The 22,133-nt window shown below is 48.5% G+C and overlaps 1 protein-coding gene across 6 annotated transcripts in view; it reads right to left on the minus strand.

Moving 5' to 3' along the window:
* DENND2A (DENN domain containing 2A) overlaps window positions 1-22,133 on the minus strand; it is a 99,151-nt gene that overhangs the window by 9,952 nt on the left and 67,066 nt on the right. For 5 of the 6 annotated variants that reach the window (XM_068549572.1, XM_068549570.1, XM_068549569.1 and 2 more), the window contains 5 exons: window positions 20,906-21,015; window positions 19,907-19,976; window positions 18,426-18,503; window positions 14,642-14,782; window positions 13,125-13,273 (listed from right to left, as the gene is read on the minus strand). In XM_068549572.1, the coding sequence (XP_068405673.1) occupies window positions 13,125-13,273; window positions 14,642-14,782; window positions 18,426-18,503; window positions 19,907-19,976; window positions 20,906-21,015 (548 nt within the window). Of the gene's footprint in view, window positions 1-7,854; window positions 9,732-13,124; window positions 13,274-14,641; window positions 14,783-18,425; window positions 18,504-19,906; window positions 19,977-20,905; window positions 21,016-22,133 lie in introns of those variants that run through there. The other variant, XM_068549574.1, reaches the window with a different exon arrangement.

The raw sequence follows: 22,133 nt of genomic DNA on the forward strand, positions 1-22,133 counted from the left end.
GATGTCAGGCACCTATAATCTCACTGTCATAAAACTTTCCTGAGGCCATTTAAAAAAATCACTTAGCTCTGGTTTACTTAAGGAGAAAAGAGGTGGATTAAAAGATATTGGCTAGGGACTTCCCTGGTGGTCCAGTGGCAAAGAATCTGCCTTACAATGCAGGGGGTGTGGGTTTGGACCCTGGTTGGGGAACTAACATCCACATGCCGCGGGGCAACTAAGACCACACGCCACAACTACTGAGGTCCCACGCCTCAACTAGAGAGCCCGTGTGCCACAAACTAGAGAGCCCAAGCGCCACAACTAGAGCGAAGCCCACGCCCCCCAACGAAGAGCCTGCATGCCTCAAAGAAGATCCTGCGTGCCGCAGCTAAGACCAACACAGCCTAAAAAATAAATAAATAAAATAAATATTTTAAAAAAATGAATTAAGCCAGGCAGAAAGAGACAAATATTGGATGATTCCACTTATATGAGGGACTTAGGATAGGCAAATCCATAGAGACAGAGTAGAATAGAGGTTAGCAGGGGCTGGGGGAAGGGAGAGTGTTGCATTGTTGCTTAAAGGGTACAGAGTCACAGCTGAGATGATGAAAAAGCTCTGGAAAGGGATAGTAGTGATGGTTGCAAACACTGTGAATGTACTTAATGCCACTGAATCATACACTTAAAAATGATTTAAATGGTAAATTTTATGGTTATGTATATTTTACTGCAATAAGAAAAGCAGGGCTTCCCTGGTGGCACATTGGTTAAGAATCTGCCTGCCACTGCAGTGGACATAGGTTCGAGCCCTGGTCTGGGAAGATCCCACATGCTGCGGAGCAACTAAGCCCGTGTGCCACAACTACTGAGCCTGAGCTCTAGAGCCCGTGAGCCACAACTACTGAGCCCGCGTGCCACAACTACTGAAGCCCTCGTGCCTAGAGCCTGTGCTCCGCAACAAGAGAAGCCACCGCAATGAGAAGTCCGCGCACCGCAATGAAGAGTAGCCCCCGCTCTCCACAACTAGAGAAAGCCCGCGCGCAGCAACAAAGACCCAACGCAGCCAAAAATAAATAAATAAACTTATATATATAAAAAAGAAAGCAATCCCCCCCCCCCAAATCATTTAAGTTCCTCTGAATCTAGTGAGTTCCTCTAAATCCAGTACCCCCTGAGAAATCCTTAAAATATACACTAGCCCTCTTTCCTATCCTGCTCCCAGTTTGGGGCCCCTAACCTAATAAGGGTAATGTTGAATCTCGTCCATTTATCAGCATGTCTCCTAACCCTCCTGTTCTCTATCTTAGCAAATAATCAATCTCCTAATACTCACTGGAGTCATGAAATGCCTCTTAGTAGCGTAGCATCCACATATTTCTCTGACATTTGGTCTTGTGTTTTCTTTCAAATGATCACCCCCAAAATGAGAAAGATGCTACCCCAACGTTTTGTTTTTATCACTATAATACCTTCTTTATTAGCTGAGTAAGGGTGAGACAGACTAAAGTTCAGACTTATACCAAGGAGAGCAACATCAATAATTCAGCCAGCAGCTTGGGGTGAAGTGACTTCCGCCTTTCAAAGGATCTTCTTGAAAAGCACAGAAGCTTTTTTTCTTAAGGCATCACTTTCTCCTAGACATCAAGAACGTTGATACTTTTAGTGAATTGCTTGCCATTTATGTTTAATTTCCTTGATCTATAGATCACTGAATGTGTTGAATTCACTTTATTCTAAAACTTTTTGATTTTTAGGACTAATCTGTATTTGTGTGTGACCAGTCTACAAAGTTGATCTGCTCAAGTACTATGGGTGTGAGGTCATGACTTAGAAAACTAGAAGGACATTAAAATATAAACAAGGATAGCTGTGTCTAGAACAGGTTTTTGCAGACTATATTTACAGCCCATTGTGGGGTCTTGAAATAATTTCAGTGGGTTGTTATTAGCATTAAAAACAACTACCAGGGTTTCCCTGGTGGCGCAGTGGTTGAGAATCTGCCTGCTAATGCAGGGGACACGGGTTCGAGCCCTGGTCTGGGAAGATCCCACATGCCGCGGAGCAACTAGGCCCGTGAGCCACAATTACTGAGCCTGCGCGTCTGGAGCCTGTGCTCCGCAACAAGAGAGGCCACGATAGTGAGAGGCCCGTGCACCGCGATGAAGAGTGGCCCCCACTTGCCGCAACTAGAGAAAGCCCTCGCACAGAAACAAAGACCCAACACAGCCATAAATAAATAAATAAATTAATTAAAAAAAAAAAAAAAAAACAACAACTACCACAAGAAGAATAGAATAGAAAATAAGAGAACATGCTGCATTTTTTTCCAGTTGTAAATAACTATCTGTGTGTATTATGTGGGTAGTATATTGGGTCTGAATGTAAAATGTATTTCTTTTTAAAAAATTATTTATTTATTTTTTGGGCTGCGTTGGGTCTTAGTTGTGGCACGCGGGATCTTTGTTGCGGTATGCGGGATATTTCGTTGCGGTGCGTGGGCTCCTCTCTAGTTGTGGCGTGTGAGCTCCAGAGTGCATGGGCTCTGTAGTTTGCGGCACGTGGGCTCTCTAGCTGAGGTGCGCAGGCTTAGTAGTTGTGGCGCACGGGCTTAGTTGCCCCGCAGCATGTGGGATCCTAGTTCCCCGCCCAGGGATCGAACCCGCGTCCCCTGCACTGGAAGGCGGATTGTTTACCACTGGACCACCAGGGAAGTCCCTAAAATGTATTTCTTATTGGGGACTGCAGTAAAAAGGCTTGGAAGCTAATGATTTGGACAAGAGAACTGGTGGGGGCGGGGGGTGGAGACAGGTAGACAGACAGTGATGGTTGAGTTGGAATTTTGACATTTACATGTTTTACTGGGATGTTGGTTTTCATTTCCAAGTGACTAGAGGGAGTCCCTTAAAAGAGACCCTAAGAAGGAATTCCCTGAAGGAAGCCTTGTGTATGAAATCCACCTCTTTTTATAGCACATTTGTTGTAAGTTCCTAAATATTACTTGGAAAAGAGTGGATCATGCGATGGTCCAGGCCACGGACGCTGTCATCCATGGTCTCTTCAGCAAGTCTTTGAAACTCTCACTTTAGTCAATTCACTAAAAGAGAATAAAAATGCAGCACTCATGTTTAACAGTCCATTGACAGGGGACTTCCCTGGTGGTCCAGTGGTTGAGAATCTGCCTTCCAATGCAGGGGACGTGGGTTCGATCCCTGTCGGGGAACTAAGATCCCACATGCTGTGGGGCAACTAAGCCCATGTGCCGCAACTACGGAGCCCACACCACAGCTAGAGAGCCTGCACCTAACTAGACAGAAGCCCATGGGCTGCAACGAAAGATCTTGCATGCCGCAACTAAGACTCGACGCAGCCAAAAATAAATAAATACATAAATAAATAAATAAATATTAAAAAAAAAAAAGAGTCCGTTTACATTTCAGAGGTGTGATTTGAGCATTTTTGACTCCAGGGAAGTTATAGAATCACAGAATTTTAGACCTGGAAGTGATTTTAGAGATGGAGTGCATCGCCTTTTGAATTTTATAGCTAACAAGCCCGAGGCTAAAAGAGGTTGAAGTAGGGACTTCCCTGGCGGCGCAGTGGTTAAGAATCTGCCTGCCAATGCAGGGGACACGAGTTCCAGCCCTGGTCCGGGAAGATCCCACATGCCACGGAGCAACTAAGCCCGTGCGCCACAGCTACTGAGCCTGCACTCTAGAGCCCGCGAGCCTCAACTACTGGAGCCTGTGCACCTAGAGCCCGTGCTCCACAATAGGAGAAGCCACGGCAATGAGAAGCCCATGCATCACAACGAAGAGTAGCCCCCGCTCGCCACAACTAGAGAAAGCCCGTGCACAGCAACGAAGACCCAACGCAGCCAATAAACAAACAAATAAATAAATAACATTAAAATAATAATAAAATAAATAAATAAAATAAAAGAGGTTAAAGTAACCTCTGCATTCAGGATGGGGGCAGGGTGGGGACAGAGGAGTCCTGCAGACTGGGGGCGGTAAAGAGATACAGACTGAGGAATGGAGGTACGAAGAGGCACAGCCAGAAGCCCTTGGGTTTTTCTCAGTCGCTGCAATAGAAAAATACAACTGTTCAACTGTTTTTTTCCCAACTCAAAGAAAAGGCCTCCCGCCCTTCTGCTTTCTTTTGGCCTCATCCTAGAAGGAGAAAGTCTAATGGGTTCTCCCTTCTCTGTGCTGCTGCAGCGCTTTGTGTCTCCTGGTGGAAGCCCTGCAGGGCCGGGGTCGGGGGACAGGGTGTGCCGGCTTAGGTGCAGTGAGTGTGAACCAACTGGACCGGGAAGGCATTGGAACAAGTTGAGAAGACAATGATGAGCAACGCCAGCGCTGGATACATCGGGCCGGTGAATAAACGTCACGGAAAGAAAGAAGAAATTCATTCATTTAACTGGAACGCAGGGAGCTAAGGGACAACTGTACTCAGTTTGATGACAACTCAGCTGAGTCACCTGTTGGCCATGTAGGTAGGTGCTGCCTCTGTTTGTGATTTCTCCTAACAAGTTGTTTTTGTTTGTTTGTTTGTTTTTTGAATAGTCTGATTCGCTGTTGCAGCTGGGTCCCAATGTTCCACACCTGGTTCCCACTGCCACCTCGTTAGCTGGCACCTGTGGAGCCCAGAGTGTCAGGAGCCACATGGCAGGTGGGCAGTGCTGGCAGCGTCACATCCCTCTTGCTCTCCAGCCCCACCAATATTCTAAAAAAAAGTTCTGCCTCTTGAAACACTAGAAGGAAAGGTCAGATTCTGTAAATAATACAGCTAGTGGCAGCTCTTCCCCCAAAATAAATGGTGGAAGGGAAAAGAAGGGGTTATTCTGAGTGTAGCCTGTCGAAATTTTATTCCCCGACTCGTGAAGGCTAGAGGAGCCTTCCACGGGGGTGGGCCCTGCTGGGATTGGTGGTTTCTTAGGAATATGCAAAGAACAGTCTGTGGTTCTGGCGATGCTAAGGATGACTCTTCAAGTTCACTTGCCCCTTAATGTGTAGCCTTACTGAGCATCTGCTGGTTGGAGGACAGGCAGTGTTTCTGAAGGAAGTCCTAGGAAGAGAGCCCTGGAAGCTGGCTCGCATTACAGTGGGGGTGATGGACAGGAACACCAGGGCCCGCAGCTGTGATCAATCTGTACAAAAGCGGGGGGTGGGGTGGGGGGGGAGGAGATGCCCCAGTGGGAGGTTGGCTGGGACACAAGGTTAAAAGATGGGCACAGGGGAGAAGGGTCATGTCTCAGAATGCTTTGCAGTTCTGTGGTGGTTCCTGAGGGTCGAAGCATCAGTCCAGAGACATATACACTTGTGACTGCGTAAGTTCTCCTGGAGAAGACACTATGGTTGTGGTTGCTACAAAGCCCTTGTGCCCTACTTGGGGTTACTGTGCTGGGCAGCCTCCCAACTCACCTAGCAACCAGTAAGAATCAAGCACAGAGCTTTCTCTAAGATGCTACCAGAAATTAAATGATGAGTTTCCAGAGTTGGATAGACCCCAGGAATTTGAAGGACGAGCCCATCAGCATCCTTTAGCATTCCAAGCAAAGCGTTTCCCCTACTGTGCATCAATCCCAGGAACGTGAGTGAAAGGTAACTCGGATCTAGTCTGGGGCCTGGTGAGACTTAGTAGGAGGTGGCTGCCGTATTTCCATTACTATACTTTCAAACCCTGGAGTAATGTGTCACCGAGTTAAAAAGAACACAGGCTGGGCCTCAAGAAAACTGGGTCTGCTGCTCTCTGTGTGATCTCAGGTAAAGCCCTTCTCCAGGCTTTAGCTTCCTCATCTTTAACATGAGGAAAGTGGACGTTCCAGCTTTAACATCTACAAACTATGAACTATAAGAGAGAGAGAGGGCTTCCCTGGTGGCACAGTGGTTAGGAATCCACCTGCCAATGCAGGGGACACAGGTTCGAGTCCTGGTCGGGGAGGATCCCACACGCTGCAGAGCAACTAAGCCCGTGCACCACAACTACTGAGCCTTTGCTCTAGACCCCGCGAGTCACAACTACTGAGCCCATGTGCCACCACTTCTGAAGCCCGCACGCCTAGAGCCCGTGCTCCGCAACAAGAGAAGCCACCGCAATGAGAAGCTCGTGCACCGCAGTGAAGAGTAGCCCCCGCTCGCTGCAACTAGAGAAAGCCCGTGTGCAGCAATGAAGACCCAACGCAGCCAAAAAATGACAGAAAGAAAGAAATGAAGAAAGGAAGGAAGGAAGGAAAGAAAGAAGGAAAGAAAGAGAAAGGAAAGAAAGGAAGGAAGGAAGGAAGAAAGAAGGAAAGAAAGACAGAAGGAAAGAAAGAAAGAGAGAGAGAAAGCCAGGAAGTGGAAATAGGAGCCAGGAGCTGGAAACAGCGACATTGAAAAGAACCGAGGCCTGTCATCAGAGGGTAATTCTATAGCTCATTAGCACAGACAGGACAGAAGAGCAATGGCGACACCTCAGTCTGAGCAACTAATGGATACAAGTGTTGGAGAGTTTTTAAACTGCTGCAGTAAGGCCCCAAAAGACTACACACAAAGCCAGCACAGCCTGGGAGGGATCTGAATCTGAGGGAAGAACTGGAGTACGCTTCCAGCCCAAGATTCTGTCAGTGATGGGTTTGGAGTAGAAGACAATTTGTGGCTGTGCTACTGTCTAAATGTTGCTTCAAATGCTATCTTCTTGGTGTTTATAGGCAAAAATAGGTAGTTAATATGTAATCAGTCTGATGGCATTGTGCTATTAAAATTGCATCTTTCATGGCACTCTGCTGAATTAAATGTAGGTATCTCCCCTGTCAGCCACTCTGAGGACCTCCGAAGTAGTCTTCTGGGTGCCAGACCACCAAGATGGCAGCTACTCACACTTTTGGGTAGGCCTTGGCAAGCTCACCTGCCTGGAGAGGGCATGCCACAAACCCAACCTTTTTCTGAGATGGCAAACATTGCTGGTGCAACTGATTCCAGACAAGATAGGGGACCCCATTTAAGCTTACAGAAACTGATTAAAAATGAACACACAACAAGATGACGGCACACAGCTACACATGGACTTATTTGTTTAGTTATCCCATGTCAAGGCCAAGGTTCAAACTCTAAATTTGTCAAGATTTGACCACCTAATCCTACTTATCATTAGCTAGAAGTCTGTCATTTGGCTTCTGGTCTTAATGCACTACAAAAAGATAAGAAGTAAATTTCTTGACTATTAAAAACTTCATCCTGGGACTTCTCTGGTGGTGCAGTGGTTAAGAATCCGCCTGCCAATGCAGGGGACACGGGTTCGAGCCCTGGTCCGGGAAGATCCCACGTGCTGCGGAGCAACTAAGCCCGTGCGCCACAACTACTGAGTCTGCGCTCTAGAGCCCATGAGCCACAACTACTGAGCCTGTGTGCTGCAACTACTGAAGCCCGCACGCCTAGAGCCTGTGCTCCGCAACAAAGAGAAGCCTGCGCACCGCAACGAAGACCCAATGCAGCCAGAAAATAAATAAATAAATTAATTAATTAAAAACAAACAAACTTCAACCTGTCTACAACTTCTGTACAAATTGTTTACGTGCAGCTCTGACTTCATTATTCAGCCTAGTCTGTAGATTTGGCCGAAACTTTGGGAACTGAAATTAATAAACTAAAAAACAAAATGTTTATCATCAGGGAAATGAAGAAAGGGGTATAGGGAAATATTTATTTGGGTTGTTATGACAACAGAACAAGCCATCACAACAACATTCTTTCTTTTTCATCTGCTAAACTTTGGCTTGACAGAGCCTTAAGAAACACTCAGTGTCCACCCTAGAGATGAAACGGAGCAGAAATGTTATTCTAAATTTGATAGATTTTTGGCTCAACTTAAAACCCTTCTGTAACTCACACGGTGTTTGCCACGGCTCCCAGCTCTTCCCTCTTGCAGCGGGCAGACGCACCCGCGGTGCTGAGCAGATGAGACGTGCGATGTGGAGGGTGCTGGTGGCGGTTGAGTACAGGCCGCAAGCAGGCTAACGTCCGCCCCGCGACATCACGGGGCCACTCCCTGAGTTTGCGGCATGCCCTGTTCTCGTGCCCTGCTCTGTGGTCTTAAGAAGACTGGGGCTACGGACGGCAATCGGGAGAGGCCTGCTTCTCACTAAGCAGGGCTGGAACTCAGTGCATGTGCAGCCTGTAGAGAGCAGTGTCAGCTGATGAGGATGAAAGTACCGGCTGAACTTAGGCTGAAGGCTTTCTTAATAGACTCTGCCAGGTCAGACAGCTTGCGGCCAGCTACTTGTTTGTCATGGCCTGGCTGAAAAACACTTCAATCCCCTCTAGCTATTTTCCCGTAAATCAGAACTAGACGGAGGCCGACGCCTCCCAGAGGAGTACCCTTAGGCGGAGTGGAGGAGAGAAGGAGGGTTCTGGCTTTCTCCCTCAGCGACGTCACACCCACCATGCTTTTTGGCGGCGTTTCTGTGCTTCGATCATTAGCTAGGTCCCTGCCTCCCAGGTGAGCCAGGCTTCCTGTGCGCGCTCCCTGTTAGGGGAGGGGGCACATCTGAGGGTGAGAGAGGCCCCCTCAGAAGAAGGCAGTTAAAGCTGCAAGAGGAGGTGCAGAGGGTGCCCCCAGCTGCTGAGCACAGGCTAGAGCAGAGGCCTGGGAATCCCGTGGGAGCGGATCCACAGCACGGTGTGTATTTATCTCTAACCCACATAAGGTGAAGAGGGCCATAGCGGAGCTCTCACAGTGAGCTACCTCAGCATCTCACCGCCCTGAAGTGCCGACGATTAGAATCCCTCTAAGGGAAACGCTATCTAGATGGTTTCTACTGAACCAGATCCCCCGGGAGAGGAGTGGGCCTCCTTGAGGGTGGGGAGGGGCAGATGTCTGGTTATAGGGCTGACTTTCCCTCAGTAGCGCCTTCATAGAATCCCAGAGCATTGGAGCTAGAGGGGTCCCACAGGAATTACACAGTCTACTCCCCCACTTCACAGCTGGCTAGATGACGTGGTTGTCCCCTGGGGCACTTTTTAAAAATTTATTTATTTATTTTTGGCTGCGTTGGGTCTTCACTGCTGCAAGCGGGCTTTCTCTAGCTGTGGAGAGCGGGGGCTACTCTTCATTGTGGTGCGTGGGCTTCTCATTGCGGTGGCTTCTCTTGCTGTGGAGCACGGGCTCTAGAGCGCAGGCTCAGTAATCGTGGCACGTGGGCTCAGTAGTTGTGGCTCGCGGGCTCTAGAGCGCAGGCTCGGTAGTTGTGGCTCACGGGCCCAGTTGCTCCGCGGCGGCACGTGGGATCTTCCCGGATCAGGGCTCGAACCCGTGTCCCCTGCGTTGGCAGGCGGGTTCCCAACCACTGCGCCACCAGGGAAGCCCCTTGTTTTTTGGTTTTTAAAAATATTTATTTATTTATTTGGCTGTGCAGGGTCTTAGTTGTGGCATGCGTGCAGGATCGAACCCGGGCCCCCTGCCTTGGGAGTGTGGAGTCTTAACCACTGGGCCACCAGGGAAGTGCCCCCTGGGGCACTTTGAAAATCACAGGATGCCTGAGGGGGATGAGTCCTGGGTCAGGAATTGGGGTCGGGGGACCTTAGTAAGTCCTGGAGTAAGATCGCTGGGAGGGCAGACACCAAGGAGCACAGTGCCAGGAGGCCTGGGGCACCCTGGCCGCAGAGTCAGAGCAGGTCCTAGCTGGGAGAGACTCCGGAGGTCACCCAGTCCACATGCCTCACTGGGGTCCCGGCTGGAAGGCTGAAGGCGGTAAGGGAGGGTGGGCCCTGGGGAGAGAAGCACAGGTGTCTAAGCGTCTTCAGGAGACAATTCTGGCCTGATTGCCAAGCACCAAGGGGGTCCTAATGGCATGTTTTTAAAAAGACTGTAGCCGGACAGCCTCACAGACACTACCTCCCCCCACCCCCAGACCATGGCGGCCTGCTCCGCCTCCTCCCTTTCCCTGGAGCCAGCTGACCTTGCCTGAAGCCCGGCTCTCCCACTGACCCCTCCCTTGAGCAAAGCGACTTAACCTCCAGTGTGCTTTTTAGCTTCCTACTCATAGAACCTAACTGACTGAGTTGTCAAGAGCCTGAGAGGATACAGGCCAAACCCTTAGAGGAGCCTGGCCCAGGGCAGCTTCCGGCGTTCCCTGCTCTCACGGTTGCGCTGTTGTTATTCTCATCAGGTTCGCCCATGCTGTGTTTCCTTCTCTTCCTGCCTCAGAGCTCTCAGGGCCTTCCTTTCTTTATTTCCCCACCTCTTCAGGTCCACGTGGAACTAGTGTTGGGTGGAAAGATAATTTATCGGGCAAGAGAGAGAACACTCGGAGCCATTTGTAACAGGACAATCGTGGGCTGCTTCTGGGGACCATGAGACACAGGAGCCCACGAGACACCGAAGCCCTAGCAAGTCAGAGCTCCGAGGGGCCGGTCACAGACAAGCCCTTGTTTCCTAAATGAGGAGACCCGGGGCCAACAGCTGAGGGTGTTCAGGCCTCCTCCCTATCCGGGAAGACCCCTCTTGTGTGATGAGAGATGGACGTGCACGTCTGAATGTTGTAAAGGGTCTAAAGATGTAATCCAGGTATTTTATATGCACATGCATGCACTGGCACACACTAATTAGTGCACCATGGCCTGGCTCCGGACCCAAAGCAGGCGCCAGAATTACCCATGTCCCTGCCCCCGCCTCCTCCCCTACAAAAACCCCGTCTCCTCAGTGCCCCACGTCTGGCAGCTGCTGCAAAAGAAAACAGCCAGTGGGCAGTAAGGGCCCTATGGCGAGAACGGCGTGCAGCAGCTACAGCTGGCACTTTACGCTCTCGTGGGTGTTTGCTGCTTGAAGAGACTAAATCTCTCAGGGCAGAGTGCCAGGCACCATGGCAGGTGGGGTGACGAGAGAAACTCCCAAGTCCCTCTAATCAGAACACCGCGGTGACTTGTCTCCTGCCAGAGCAGGAGGTGGGGGGGCTGGGAGGACCGACCAAGACCCAGGGCAGGGCAGGCTCCATTCTCAGGGATGGGGTCCCTTCACCGTCCATTGTCTCTCATTACAGCAGCTCCGTGTGAGGGGATGCCCAGAGTTCAACGTGTCAACCCAGAAATCTGTCCAGGGACAAGGTAGAGGTGGCCAAGTCCCTTCCCAGACATCTGTGTCCTAAGTACTTCCCGGTGTCCTGGTGCCCTGAGCCTCTGACACCTGCCCTCTGCTGCCCTGCGGGGATGCACTGGTCTTTGATGAGACTCCCCTCCCTTTCTGTTCCCAGCTTCTCTTTCATTGTACCTTCATGAGAAAGACAGATGATACTTTCTATTCTCCTTCCCCCTGAGGAAAGCCTGGGTTAGGGCGGGGGGGGGGGGGGGGGGGCCCACAGGCCCTGGTGGCCGCTCCTCTCGAGCCACGCCCACCTTCTCAGACATTTTCTCAGGCTGGACCCTTCCCGAGCCTAACATCTTTAAACCAGAAGCAAGCGCCTCAAGGGGCTGTTTGCCCCATCTCCACTCCTGGTGGGCCTTCTACTCCTTGCCTAGGTCTTTCTGAGATCCATCATTTTCCCCTCCCCCAAAGGAAAGCCTGAGAATTCTACAACTAAAGATGGTGCGGGCGCCGGGGATGGTGGGGCTTCCAGAGAGTACAGACAGTTACTCGAGTGAGTGCCGGTGAAATCCCATCCTGGTCACGGAAGGGTTATTTCTCATCCTTAGCTTCCAGGGCCCCAACCCGGAGAATTCTCTGGTCCAAATTCCCCGGTGCCCAGGGAGCTTGGAGAGCTGCCTGGCGCCCAGCACCAGCTGCAGGCTGTAGGCAGGGCCTGCTTCCTGAGCTGACAAAAGTACACAGGGAGTACAATAGCTCTGACATTAAAAGTGAATAGCTGGCTCAAAGGCAGGGTGGGAGCAGCCTGGGGGTAGCCAAGTGGCTGCCGTCCAAGGACTAGCATCATCAAGGTGACCAGATGGGCTGCGGCGGAGAGAGGGCTGGATTCCATTTCCCACCACGCCTCCTGATGGACCCCACATTCATACACTTGGTCCTTTCCGTCCTTCTTTCCCTTTTCTTCTTCCTCCCTTTTGTTTTCTAGAGTGGAGAGTCGTATTTCCTCTCCAAACCACAGTTCTCCAATTTTCGTGTTTTGGCATTTCTTCCTTCCAGATGGACTCTCAGCTGGCCTCCCTGCCTCTCCTGGTCGGTTGGCCCGTCTCTAGCTGGGCCCCATATCTCAGCCCTTCCTGGAATTGCAGCCACCACTTGTGCAACTATGTCCTCAGCTCCAAAGCGAGGAAGGCTCTGACTCGGTATTTTGAAATGATGAAAATGCCAGGAATTTTTTTTTTTTTCTTTTTCAAAGTTCAGAATTAACCCAAATCCCTACCTGCATCTCCTTCAGGATCTTCTTTGATTTGTGGCCTGGGCTTTGCAAATCACTGAATGTGACCACGAGGATGTGGGTGCATCCTACTGGGCAGTGAGTCTGTGTGTGTGATTTACGTTAGTACTGAGAGGAAGGGATGCCTTAGGCTCTGTCTCTGCTTTCCACCATATGGCCCTGCAGCCCTCCATGCAACGGGCCTTGCCCATCTCTGCCGGTTCCTGGCTTTCCTCTGGGCTTTCCTCTCTGCGCAGCTACACTGAGCTGCTTTGCAAGTTCCTGAAGGCGATGCTCTTGGCCTCCCGTCTCCCTGCCTTTGTACAGACAGCTCCTTTTGCCCGGAATGTGCTTTCTACTTGCTCTTCACCTTAAGACACAGGGAACTCGCCTCCTCTGGGAATGCGCACCCTCCTCGCTCTCCAGATGCTCTGCCTCTAGTCAGCCTTTACGACATGCTGCTGGGTGGTCTGTTTACTTCTCCATTCCCCCCCTGGACTGAGGCCTCTTTGAGGACAGCTCTGTGTCTCTTATGCCTCTTTCCTTAGCACATGGAAGGGTGCCCAGCACAAAGCAGGATGAGTGAAAAGTAGACCAAGTACCAGAAAAGTAGTGCACAGAAGTGCGGGCTCACCTCACTTTACACAACTGGTGTGCCTCACAAACCTCCAGCCTTAGTTGCCCACTGACTCACACCCCTTCTTCAGAGGATCTGCCTCTGCAGTCCCAGGCAGTCCCCACTCTACAGATTCCAGACAGTGTGAGACGCCCGCCGCTCAAACACCTTAGCAGGAGTAGCCACGGGTGGTACCTGAGTTTGTCTGCGATGAAGATGACCCTCCTTTCCAGAAGCAGGGAGGCAAAAACACAGAGCAGGTGTCGGACGCTGAGACAGGAAAAGAGAGACTCAAAGTCCACGTGTTCGAGCCGGGAGTCCAGAGGGCGGCACAGTTCAATCACCTGCCGGGGAACAGGAGCAGCATGAGGGGGGCCAGGCCTCTCACACGCAGTGCAGACCTGGGGCTCTGCGATCTGCAGCAGGGGTGGCCCACTGCCAGTGGAAAAGGGAAAGAGAAAAAAGGAAGAAAACAAAAGGGACTGGGAAAAGAGATCGCAGGAGATTGGGGAAGGAGGTGTGTTTGGTAGGGACTCAGTCTCACAGCTGCGTGTGAGGACAGTTTGAATGGAGGTGGGGAGAGAGGACTGCAGAACAAGAGGCCCTGGGCCCAGGATGGTTGGAGACCCTCCTTGTCGATAACATATCTGGAGCCCACACAGGGAGTTCTATGACTGTTGAGGTCCTGTCCCTCGCAGTCCCACAGCAAAGCGTCTCCGTCTCACATGGGAATCACAGGCTCACGCAGAAGGACCAGCAGATCCAAGCACCTCTTTCAAGACTCGCCTCCTCTAGAAGGCGATTCGTAATGAACTCAACCCCATTCCAGCCCCTTCCCAATGATGGCTCTTTCAGCTTGTATGCTTAGTGTGCGTATCTTCTCACTCCGTACTTGTTGAAATGTTCCTGAGTTCAAGTCATTACTCATGTGCAGGTTTTTCTTTTTAAATAGCTGACTCCTTCTTGGTGAGCAGAGACTGGCTTCTACTCTCAGCACGGCACCTGCCCGGTGCTGCCCAGACAGTGGGGCTCACTAAGGTTGACACCCCCATGGCCAAGCCACCTGCGTCTGTAGGGGTGGTTTAGGATTCTCCAGCAACAGGGAGACTGCTCCTCTCTGTGCTGGGAAGTTGGGTTGTTCCAGAATATCCCAGACACATCCTCATCCTTCCCTGGTCCCCAGAGGGGACCTGCTCTTCCGAGGGTCTTTAGAACTGGAGACTCAAGACTGAATGGGATCTGCCCTCTGATATCCACAGAGTCACACATAGGGAATGGGAAGGATGAAAACAAGCCCTTTTCCAGCCCAGCCAAGGAAAGGGACATGCTTCAAAGTCTAGGATGAATAAAAGGTAGTACCTGAGCTTATCTTCCCTGAAAAGAATCTGCTTTACACTATCAAGTGGTAGAGGTGATGCAGACCAAAAACCTAAATAGGTTCAAATACGATTTATGAAGGTAGTAGGCTAATAAGAGAAGCTAAAGATGTTCACTGCCCTGGCATAGTTCTGAGCCAGAATCCTGGGCTGGACGGACTGGACTTAGGGTGGAATTTATGATACTCTTAGAGGTGGGTGATCTGGGCCAGGCTGAGGAGCAAGGGGACATCACTGAATGTGACAGCCCACTGAAAGCCAGCCCCTGGGACCACTAGGACTTGGCCACTGTCTGGGCTACTCCCCCCAGGACAGGAAAGGACTCTGATGGCTTACCTCAGTTCCTGATCCTGGCAAGAAGTTCTTGACAACAATGGTTTTGCCCAGGGCTGGGAAAGGGGCTTCCATGACGCTCCTCATGAGAGGCTGGACCAGGGCAGGAGAGATGCCTCGTCGTTTTTCCACCTCATCCAAGATCTGCAAGGGGCAGAAAAGCAGCTCAGCTATCCTGAAGTCAGGTCACCAAGGTGTAGCTCTGTTCCAGATGAAGTGGGCCTGCCACAGAGGCTGAGGAATTGTGGGGAAGCTCGTTGTCCTCATCAGGCCAAATAAAGTCTCTTTCACCTTGTGTGTTAGGGCCCCAATTCTCTCCTCTATGCAGCCACTCTTTTTCCACGTGACTCTGTAATTTCTCCCACTAAAGGGGTGAAGTATAGTTTCTTGCCCCCTTGACTTTGAGAACTGTCCTATTTGTCACACGGGTATGGCCATGTGACTTACTGGATTGATATATGCATTCTCAATGGGAAGAATAGCACCCCCAAAGAGGTAAAAATTGGTTTGGGGGTTGGTGGTGAAAACCTTAGATATTGTGAGGGTTTATAGCCTTCTAAGGTGCCATAGTACATAAACAGATATGCGATATATTTATGGAATTAAAATTTCTCGGGGCGGGGGGACTTCCCTGGTGGCACAGTGGTTAAGAATCTGCCTGCCAATGCAGGGGACACGGGTTTGAGCCCTGGTCTGGGAAGATCCCACATGTCGCGGAGCAACTAAGCCCGTGCGCCACAACTACTGAGCCTGCGCTCTGGAGCCCACGAGCCACAACTACTGAGCCCACGTGCCACAACTACTGAAGCCTGTGCGCCTAGAGCCCGTGCTCCGTAACAAGAGAAGCCACCGCAATGAGAAGCCCGCGCACTGCAACGAAGAGTAGCCCCCATTCGCCACAACTAGAGAAAGCCCATGCACAGCAATGAAGACCCAATGCAGCCAAATCAATCAATCAATCAATCAATTAAATTAAATAAATTAAAAAAAATTTCTCTGGGGGGTAGCCATTAGGGCAACACAAACCAAAACCAATGAGATACCACTTCATACCCATTAAGATGGCTGAAATAAAACACAGGTAACAGGTATTGGTGAGGAAGTGGAGAAATTGGGACCCTCATACACTGCTGGTGGGAATGTAAACTAGTGAAGTTTTTCTTTTGAAAACAGTCTGGCAGCTCCTCAAAAAGTTAAACATAGAGTTACTATATGACCCAGCAATTCCACTCCTAGGTATTTAACAAAGAGAAATGAGAACATGTTCACATGAAAACTTGTACATGAATGTTCATAGAGCATTATTCATAGTAGCCAAAAAATGGAAATAACCTAAATGTCCATCAACTGATGAATGATTAACAAAATGTGATATTCATATAGTGGAATATTATTATTCAGCCATAAGAAGGAATAAAATACTGATACGTGCTACAACATGGATGAACCTTGAAAACACTGTGCTAAGTGAAATAAGCCAGACACAAAGGGACAAATAATGTATAATTCCACTCACATGAGATCCTAGAGTCGAATTCATAAAAGAGACAGAAAGTAGAGTAGAGTGGTGGTTGCCAGGGGCTGGGGGAGGAGGGAACAGAGAGTCAGTGTTTAATGGGTACTGAGTTTTAGTTTGAGGAGATGAAAAAGTTCTGGAGATGGACGGTGGTGACGGCTGCACAGCAACGTGAATAAACATAATGCCAATCAATTGTGCACTTAACAATGGCTAAAATGGTAAGTTTTATGTTATGTGTATTTTAGCACAATAAAAAGACAAAAAATTAAAAAATAATTTCATGGAGGGGGAGGCAATTGAGAAAAAAAATATCTAAAAAGGCTGCTTAGGGGATCAATAATGAAAAAAAGGTTGAGGACCACTGCGCCAGCAGAATGAGGCAGAAGTGACAGTGTGCCGGTTCTAAGCCCAGGCCTTAGGAGGCCTGCCTTATGTGTTTCTGCTCGCCCTCTCGTGCCCCTGCCACAGCTGCGAGAAGAGCACGCATGGGACAGCTTACTGTGTAAGGGAGGTGACAGATGTGTGAGCCAGACCCGCACCCAGACTTGCAGCCTTAAGCACAGCCCAGCCAGCCTAGATCAGCCAACCCCCAGCCTACTAGCAGCACGTGAGTGAGCCCAAGGAGACCGGCAGAGCCGAACCCCAGCGGCCGGCCCCTCTGTGAGAGTAAACGATGGCTGCTTTACGCCACGGTGGTTTGTTACATAGCATTATTGTAGCAACACTTCTGCCTTTCTTCAGAGATTCTGAGAGCTGTTCTTATCCATGATTCCTCTTTCTGTACAAGGACAATTTGCCATTTTACTTATCCTTGTCCCTCACCTAGAAATAGCTTGAGATCTTGGAATCATTTAGCCAAAGCTCTGTCTATGGTTCTATGCTGAATATTTGCTGTGTGATCTTTGGCAAGTCTTCATACTACAATCTTAAAAAATATGCTGTCACAAAACTGACATGAAAATGCAGGACTGTGCATCACACAAGTATGTGAGGATGTTTACTTGCTCTGCACCCCCTGCCCATGACATAGCAATGCAGCTTATGTGAACTCCAAAGCTGCCACTGGGTGCTGGGCTACCTCACATCAGCTGTTTACTCCTAGATTCATAAGCATTCTTACAACAACAAGGGCTATGACCTACAGCCTTATTTCCATGTTTAAACAAACCCATGTTGAAGACTGGCATCAGCAGCAGTGCATATCTGTGCTACAGCTTGTAAATGACTGACTTTAATGTACAATGACTACCACTTCAGGTGGAGTGGAGGTAAGACCATGACTCAGATTACACTGATAACATTAATTACCTCAGACTTGCATACAAGTTCTACTGTGGCAAGAGGTCACACTACATCAGTATAATTCAGGCTTCCTCTGAGTTCAGGAGGAGGGTGGGCAGGAGGGAGACTTTTGTTTCGGAATGCATTTAGGGAGTGCTGCTTACATCCGTGGACAGCAGATGTAGGACTTCAATTCTCTAAAAGAAAGCTCAGACTGAAATACGTGCTCAAGAAGGATTTAAAAGAAATTTATGGAGGGACTTCCCTAGCGGTCCAGTGGTTAAGACTCCAGGCTTCCACTGCAGGGGGCATGGGTTCGATCCCTGGTTGGGGTACTAAGATCTGCATGCTCTGTGGTGTGGCCAAAAAAAAAATTTATGGATTATATATTCACATCTGGTTAACACAGGAAAAAAACATTGAATTATACCTAACTATTGAGATTGGCATCATATAGCATAGTAATTATCTCCTACACGCCATTCTGGAATACTGGGGTGGGTGAGCCAATTCACCACGGCAATTCCTACATCTTGATATATTGGCTCATTTTCCAAAATGAAGGACCAAATTATACCAAGATTTTGATAGAGCAGTCTTGCAATAACAAATCTTGCACACACACAACAGATATACACACACGACACATATATACAACACATAATGTGACAAAAGATAATGCTTAAGAGAAGGAAAGTAAAACGTATGGAACATTCTGGGGAGATCCTCTGTCCCTCCCATCCTCAACTGCAATGACTTTGACCTTCTCCCCTCCCCCACTTTCTGGGCCACAACCTTCATCAACTCATTTCCTGTCCCAAAGATTAGAGAATAGATGAGGCTCAAGGAAGGGAGGAGGAAGAAGTGGGAAGGAAAACGGGTGGGGGAATAAGAGGATAAAAGTCACGGGAGTTAGGGTGTCTCCTGTGTCCTCCTGGGCCCTGCCCTGCATTCCCTCCCTCCCTTTTCTGAGGCCCAAGTCCTCACCTTCGAAAAGAGGCTGAAGCATCCCAGGCGGCTCACGATGCAATAAACTTCAGGGAGACGCTTTCCTTTGCCACCAGGCTTTTTGGAGTGAAACACAAGGAAATCATGAGTGTTACCAATCTCAGGGGAGGAAAGACCCCAAATGTTTTTAACATGGTGCCTATTGTTTCCATACACCATAGCTTTTGAAAATCAGTGAGGTAAGCAGTTACCAATACCCCGTCTTATAGGTGAAAGCACTTCTGGTTACGTGGACATATTTTTTAATTCTCCCAAAGGGACCAAATCAAGAGTGCTGTGCACACAGCAGGTGCTCAATATGGCCTATAGAACCATAAAATAAGGAATCTTAACTTGTTTACCCATATCACTGTAATTCCTCTCAAGGAAATTATTTGTTCTTTATCATTATTATAATAATTCCAAATGAGAAATCATTTCTGAAAATCCTTTTTGGAAACTGACTTTTAATTTTCAAAACAAAAAAGGAAAACAATCTCAACACTTAAACTCTAAAGTAATTATATCAACAAAATTTATTATCCCACTTAACTTTTTCAACTATTATCCATACTTTTTTTTTTTAAATTTATTTATTTATTTTTGGCTGTGTTGGGTTTTCGTTTCTGTGAGGGCTTTCTCTAGTTGTGGCAAGTGGGGGCCATTCTTCATCACGGTGCACGGGCCTCTCACTTTCGTGGCCTCTCTTGTTGCGGAGCACAGGCTCCAGACGCGCAGGCTCAGTAGTTGTGGCTCACGGGCTTAGTTGCTCCGCGGCATGTGGGATCTTCCCAGACCAGGGCTCGAACCCGTGTCCCCTGCACTGGCAGGCAGATTCTCAACCACTGCGCCACCAGGGAAGCCCCTTATCCATACTTTTTATTCACTAATTACTAAACAGCCACTATGTGCCATGCATTATTCTTGACTATATTAGCCTATTTATAAAAAGAGTAAAATATACTCTCGGTGGAAAATGATTTGCCACTACAGAAGATTGTCCCCAAAATCGGCCTCAAAAAGACCCGTTCTTAAATGTTTTGGCATAATCATTTCATTGAAATAAGTTTCTGACTTTTAAAGGTTAATGTTCTGAAGGAGACACTTAAATTATTTGCGTCATAAACAATAAAGCCATCCTTCTTCTGCCCTAACAACTATTATGAATGTTCTCTGTAAGCTCTCAAAGTCTGTTTAGCACACTTTATTAGAAAGGACATTTGGCGTGAGGAGAGAAAGGTCATTTATTTGGCAGGGAAAACAATGGAGAAAGTATTTCCTTTCCAAAGGAGACAGACAGTGTTCCCATCTACCAGTAAGACTCACGTGGACCCCCAAATATTCCTCCCTGTTTTTAACTGCCCCGGTGAACTTGCTACACCTCCTGCCCCTTCTCGTGTGGCACGTGGTGAATGAGACCTCAGGAAGCCAGTGCCGGCTCCGCACAGAGCTCTTGCTGCCTGAGAGCAGGACGTACTGACCAGCAGTCTTCGGCAGTAACCGAACCTCCTGCTCCCATCTTCTCCAGTTAAGACAAACGAGAATGTTTCACTGTGGTTGGGAAAACGAAAGTGCGTTACAAAGCAAAACCAAACCAAAGTCACGTCGCGTTGAGCAACCAGGGGACATTCTGGAGGAGGCTGTCTGGCCTGTCCATCTCTGGGCTGGGGCTCCGGTCACCTACAGCTTTGGAGTCTGTGTCAGGGACAGGGAGATCTAAAGTGTCGCCGCGTCCTGAGAGGAAGCGAGGAATTTTCTTTTCACCCTGAGCCCTCATATAATCCTATCACCTGGGCCATCCCATTGCATGCACACAGCAGTCATTATCTGAGCCCGGGAGTGAGGTGGCATCTGCTGATCTAGGGACGTGCCTCAGCGAGGGGGCAGTGGAAGAGTAGGACACTTCTGTGCCCCGCTCGGAACTGCCCCTTGCGCGGCTCTCCTAGGCACCGTCTGTGCAGGCCAGCCCGAGGCCTGGACCATCCCCAAAGATTGCTGGGCCAACTTCAAGGAACTTAGTATCCCTCAAACACTTAGGATTTGGAGCCTCCTGAGTTTGGTCAGCTACTGAAACATCTGATAAAAAAATATTGGTCTCCAACAACATGGGTTAAAGCAGAAATGTAAACTTATCACAATCCGAGTAACAGCTGGATGGGCTACTGAAGAAATGTTTCCAGAGCACTGGACAAGTATTAGTGACGGGCAATGTTTTCCTAGGCTATGAATTACCTTATTGCCCATCACGTCAGCTTGTGAAACACATTCCCAGGTGGAGCGGGAGGTCTGGGAATCTGCATACTTAGCAAGGTGATTCTTGTCTTCAGGCAAGTTTTAAAAACACCTGTGGAGGAAATTGCTACACTCGGGCCCACCAGGATCACTTAACAGTAGGACCGACTTATGGGGTCTACCATCTATGACCCCCTCTAGTTCTTGCTGTAGTCTCTGCAGGAGGGGAGGGGGATGCCAGCTCATACCTGGTAAACTGCTGGACAGGAGTCCAGTCCTTGGCGTCAGGGAAACAGAATTGGGGGATAGCCTTCAGCTGGTCCTCAGCTTCTCTCATGAACTTGAAAGACCTTTCCAACTGCAGGGAGAAGGGCAAGAGAAGATGGGAGAATAAACCGCAGCACTGGAGAGTGAGGCAGATGCTTGGCAAGAGCACATCTCCCACCTTCCTGAAGTCATGACTGCCACCTTAATCTCCACCTTGAGGAGGGTTTGCAGCTCAGTCTGCTTGGGGCTTTTTGTCTCCAGGGCAGTTCCAACTATAATCTTATGGGGGAAGTGAGGAGAAAAAAAAAAGTGTGCTTTAGAGAAATGTTCTCTATGCAGAACATTCTGGAATGTAAGTATTTTAATCAATAAGGAAACGCTGTCATAGCAATCCCTTCCAAATCGGAGACTCATGAATCTGCAAGGCAGAGCCTCAAATCCAGTCTTCTGACCTCTGGGCCCAGGCAAATGCGCCCCTCCTTGATCTAGGCAAAGATGTTTTACAACACTTTTTAGTGACTACATCCAGCTAAATTATATTATATGGTGAAATTTAACTCATTTCAGGAAGTCTTTGAATGTCAGAACTAAAGGAAAACTAGACATCATCCGGCTTGACCTTCTTATTTTAGAGATAAGAAAATAAGCCCCGGGAAGTTAAGTGATTTGTCCATGATCACACAGCTAGTATGGAATCTAGTAAAGAATCAAAATGATCTTAATCTCTAGTCTGTCTGTCTGTCTTTCTCTCTCTGATTTATCTGACATACCACAGACTGGATGAATATCATCTCATTTCAAAACGGAATGAATCAATAAAGTCTGATTTAGAGATGATATTTAAAGCCATGAGTCTGCTTGTTCTGTGTCTGAACAGGTAATCTGTGCTAAAAAAAAGCACCCCATTCTGGGGAATCTGTTGGACAGCAATGCACATGTAATTAACCATACTGTACTGTACACCTGGAGATGTTGGGACGGTGAATTTTATGTTATGTGTGGTTTTTTGTCTCAATTGAAAAACAAAGGCACTCTAGGTATAAGTTTGGGATACAGAAAGGAATAGTTTATAATTAGCACAGTTAGCTTATAAATTGGTACTTCTAACGTGTTGGGAAGAATTGTTGGCTTTTGTTGTGTTGTTGATGATAGGTTTACACTTGTTAAATTTCCTTTATAAACAGTTAAAGAAAAATAAATTATGCTAAA

The sequence above is a fragment of the Eschrichtius robustus genome, chromosome 8, assembly GCF_028021215.1.
Source record: "Eschrichtius robustus isolate mEscRob2 chromosome 8, mEscRob2.pri, whole genome shotgun sequence".
In the NCBI taxonomy this organism is placed as follows: Eukaryota; Metazoa; Chordata; class Mammalia; order Artiodactyla; family Eschrichtiidae; genus Eschrichtius; species Eschrichtius robustus.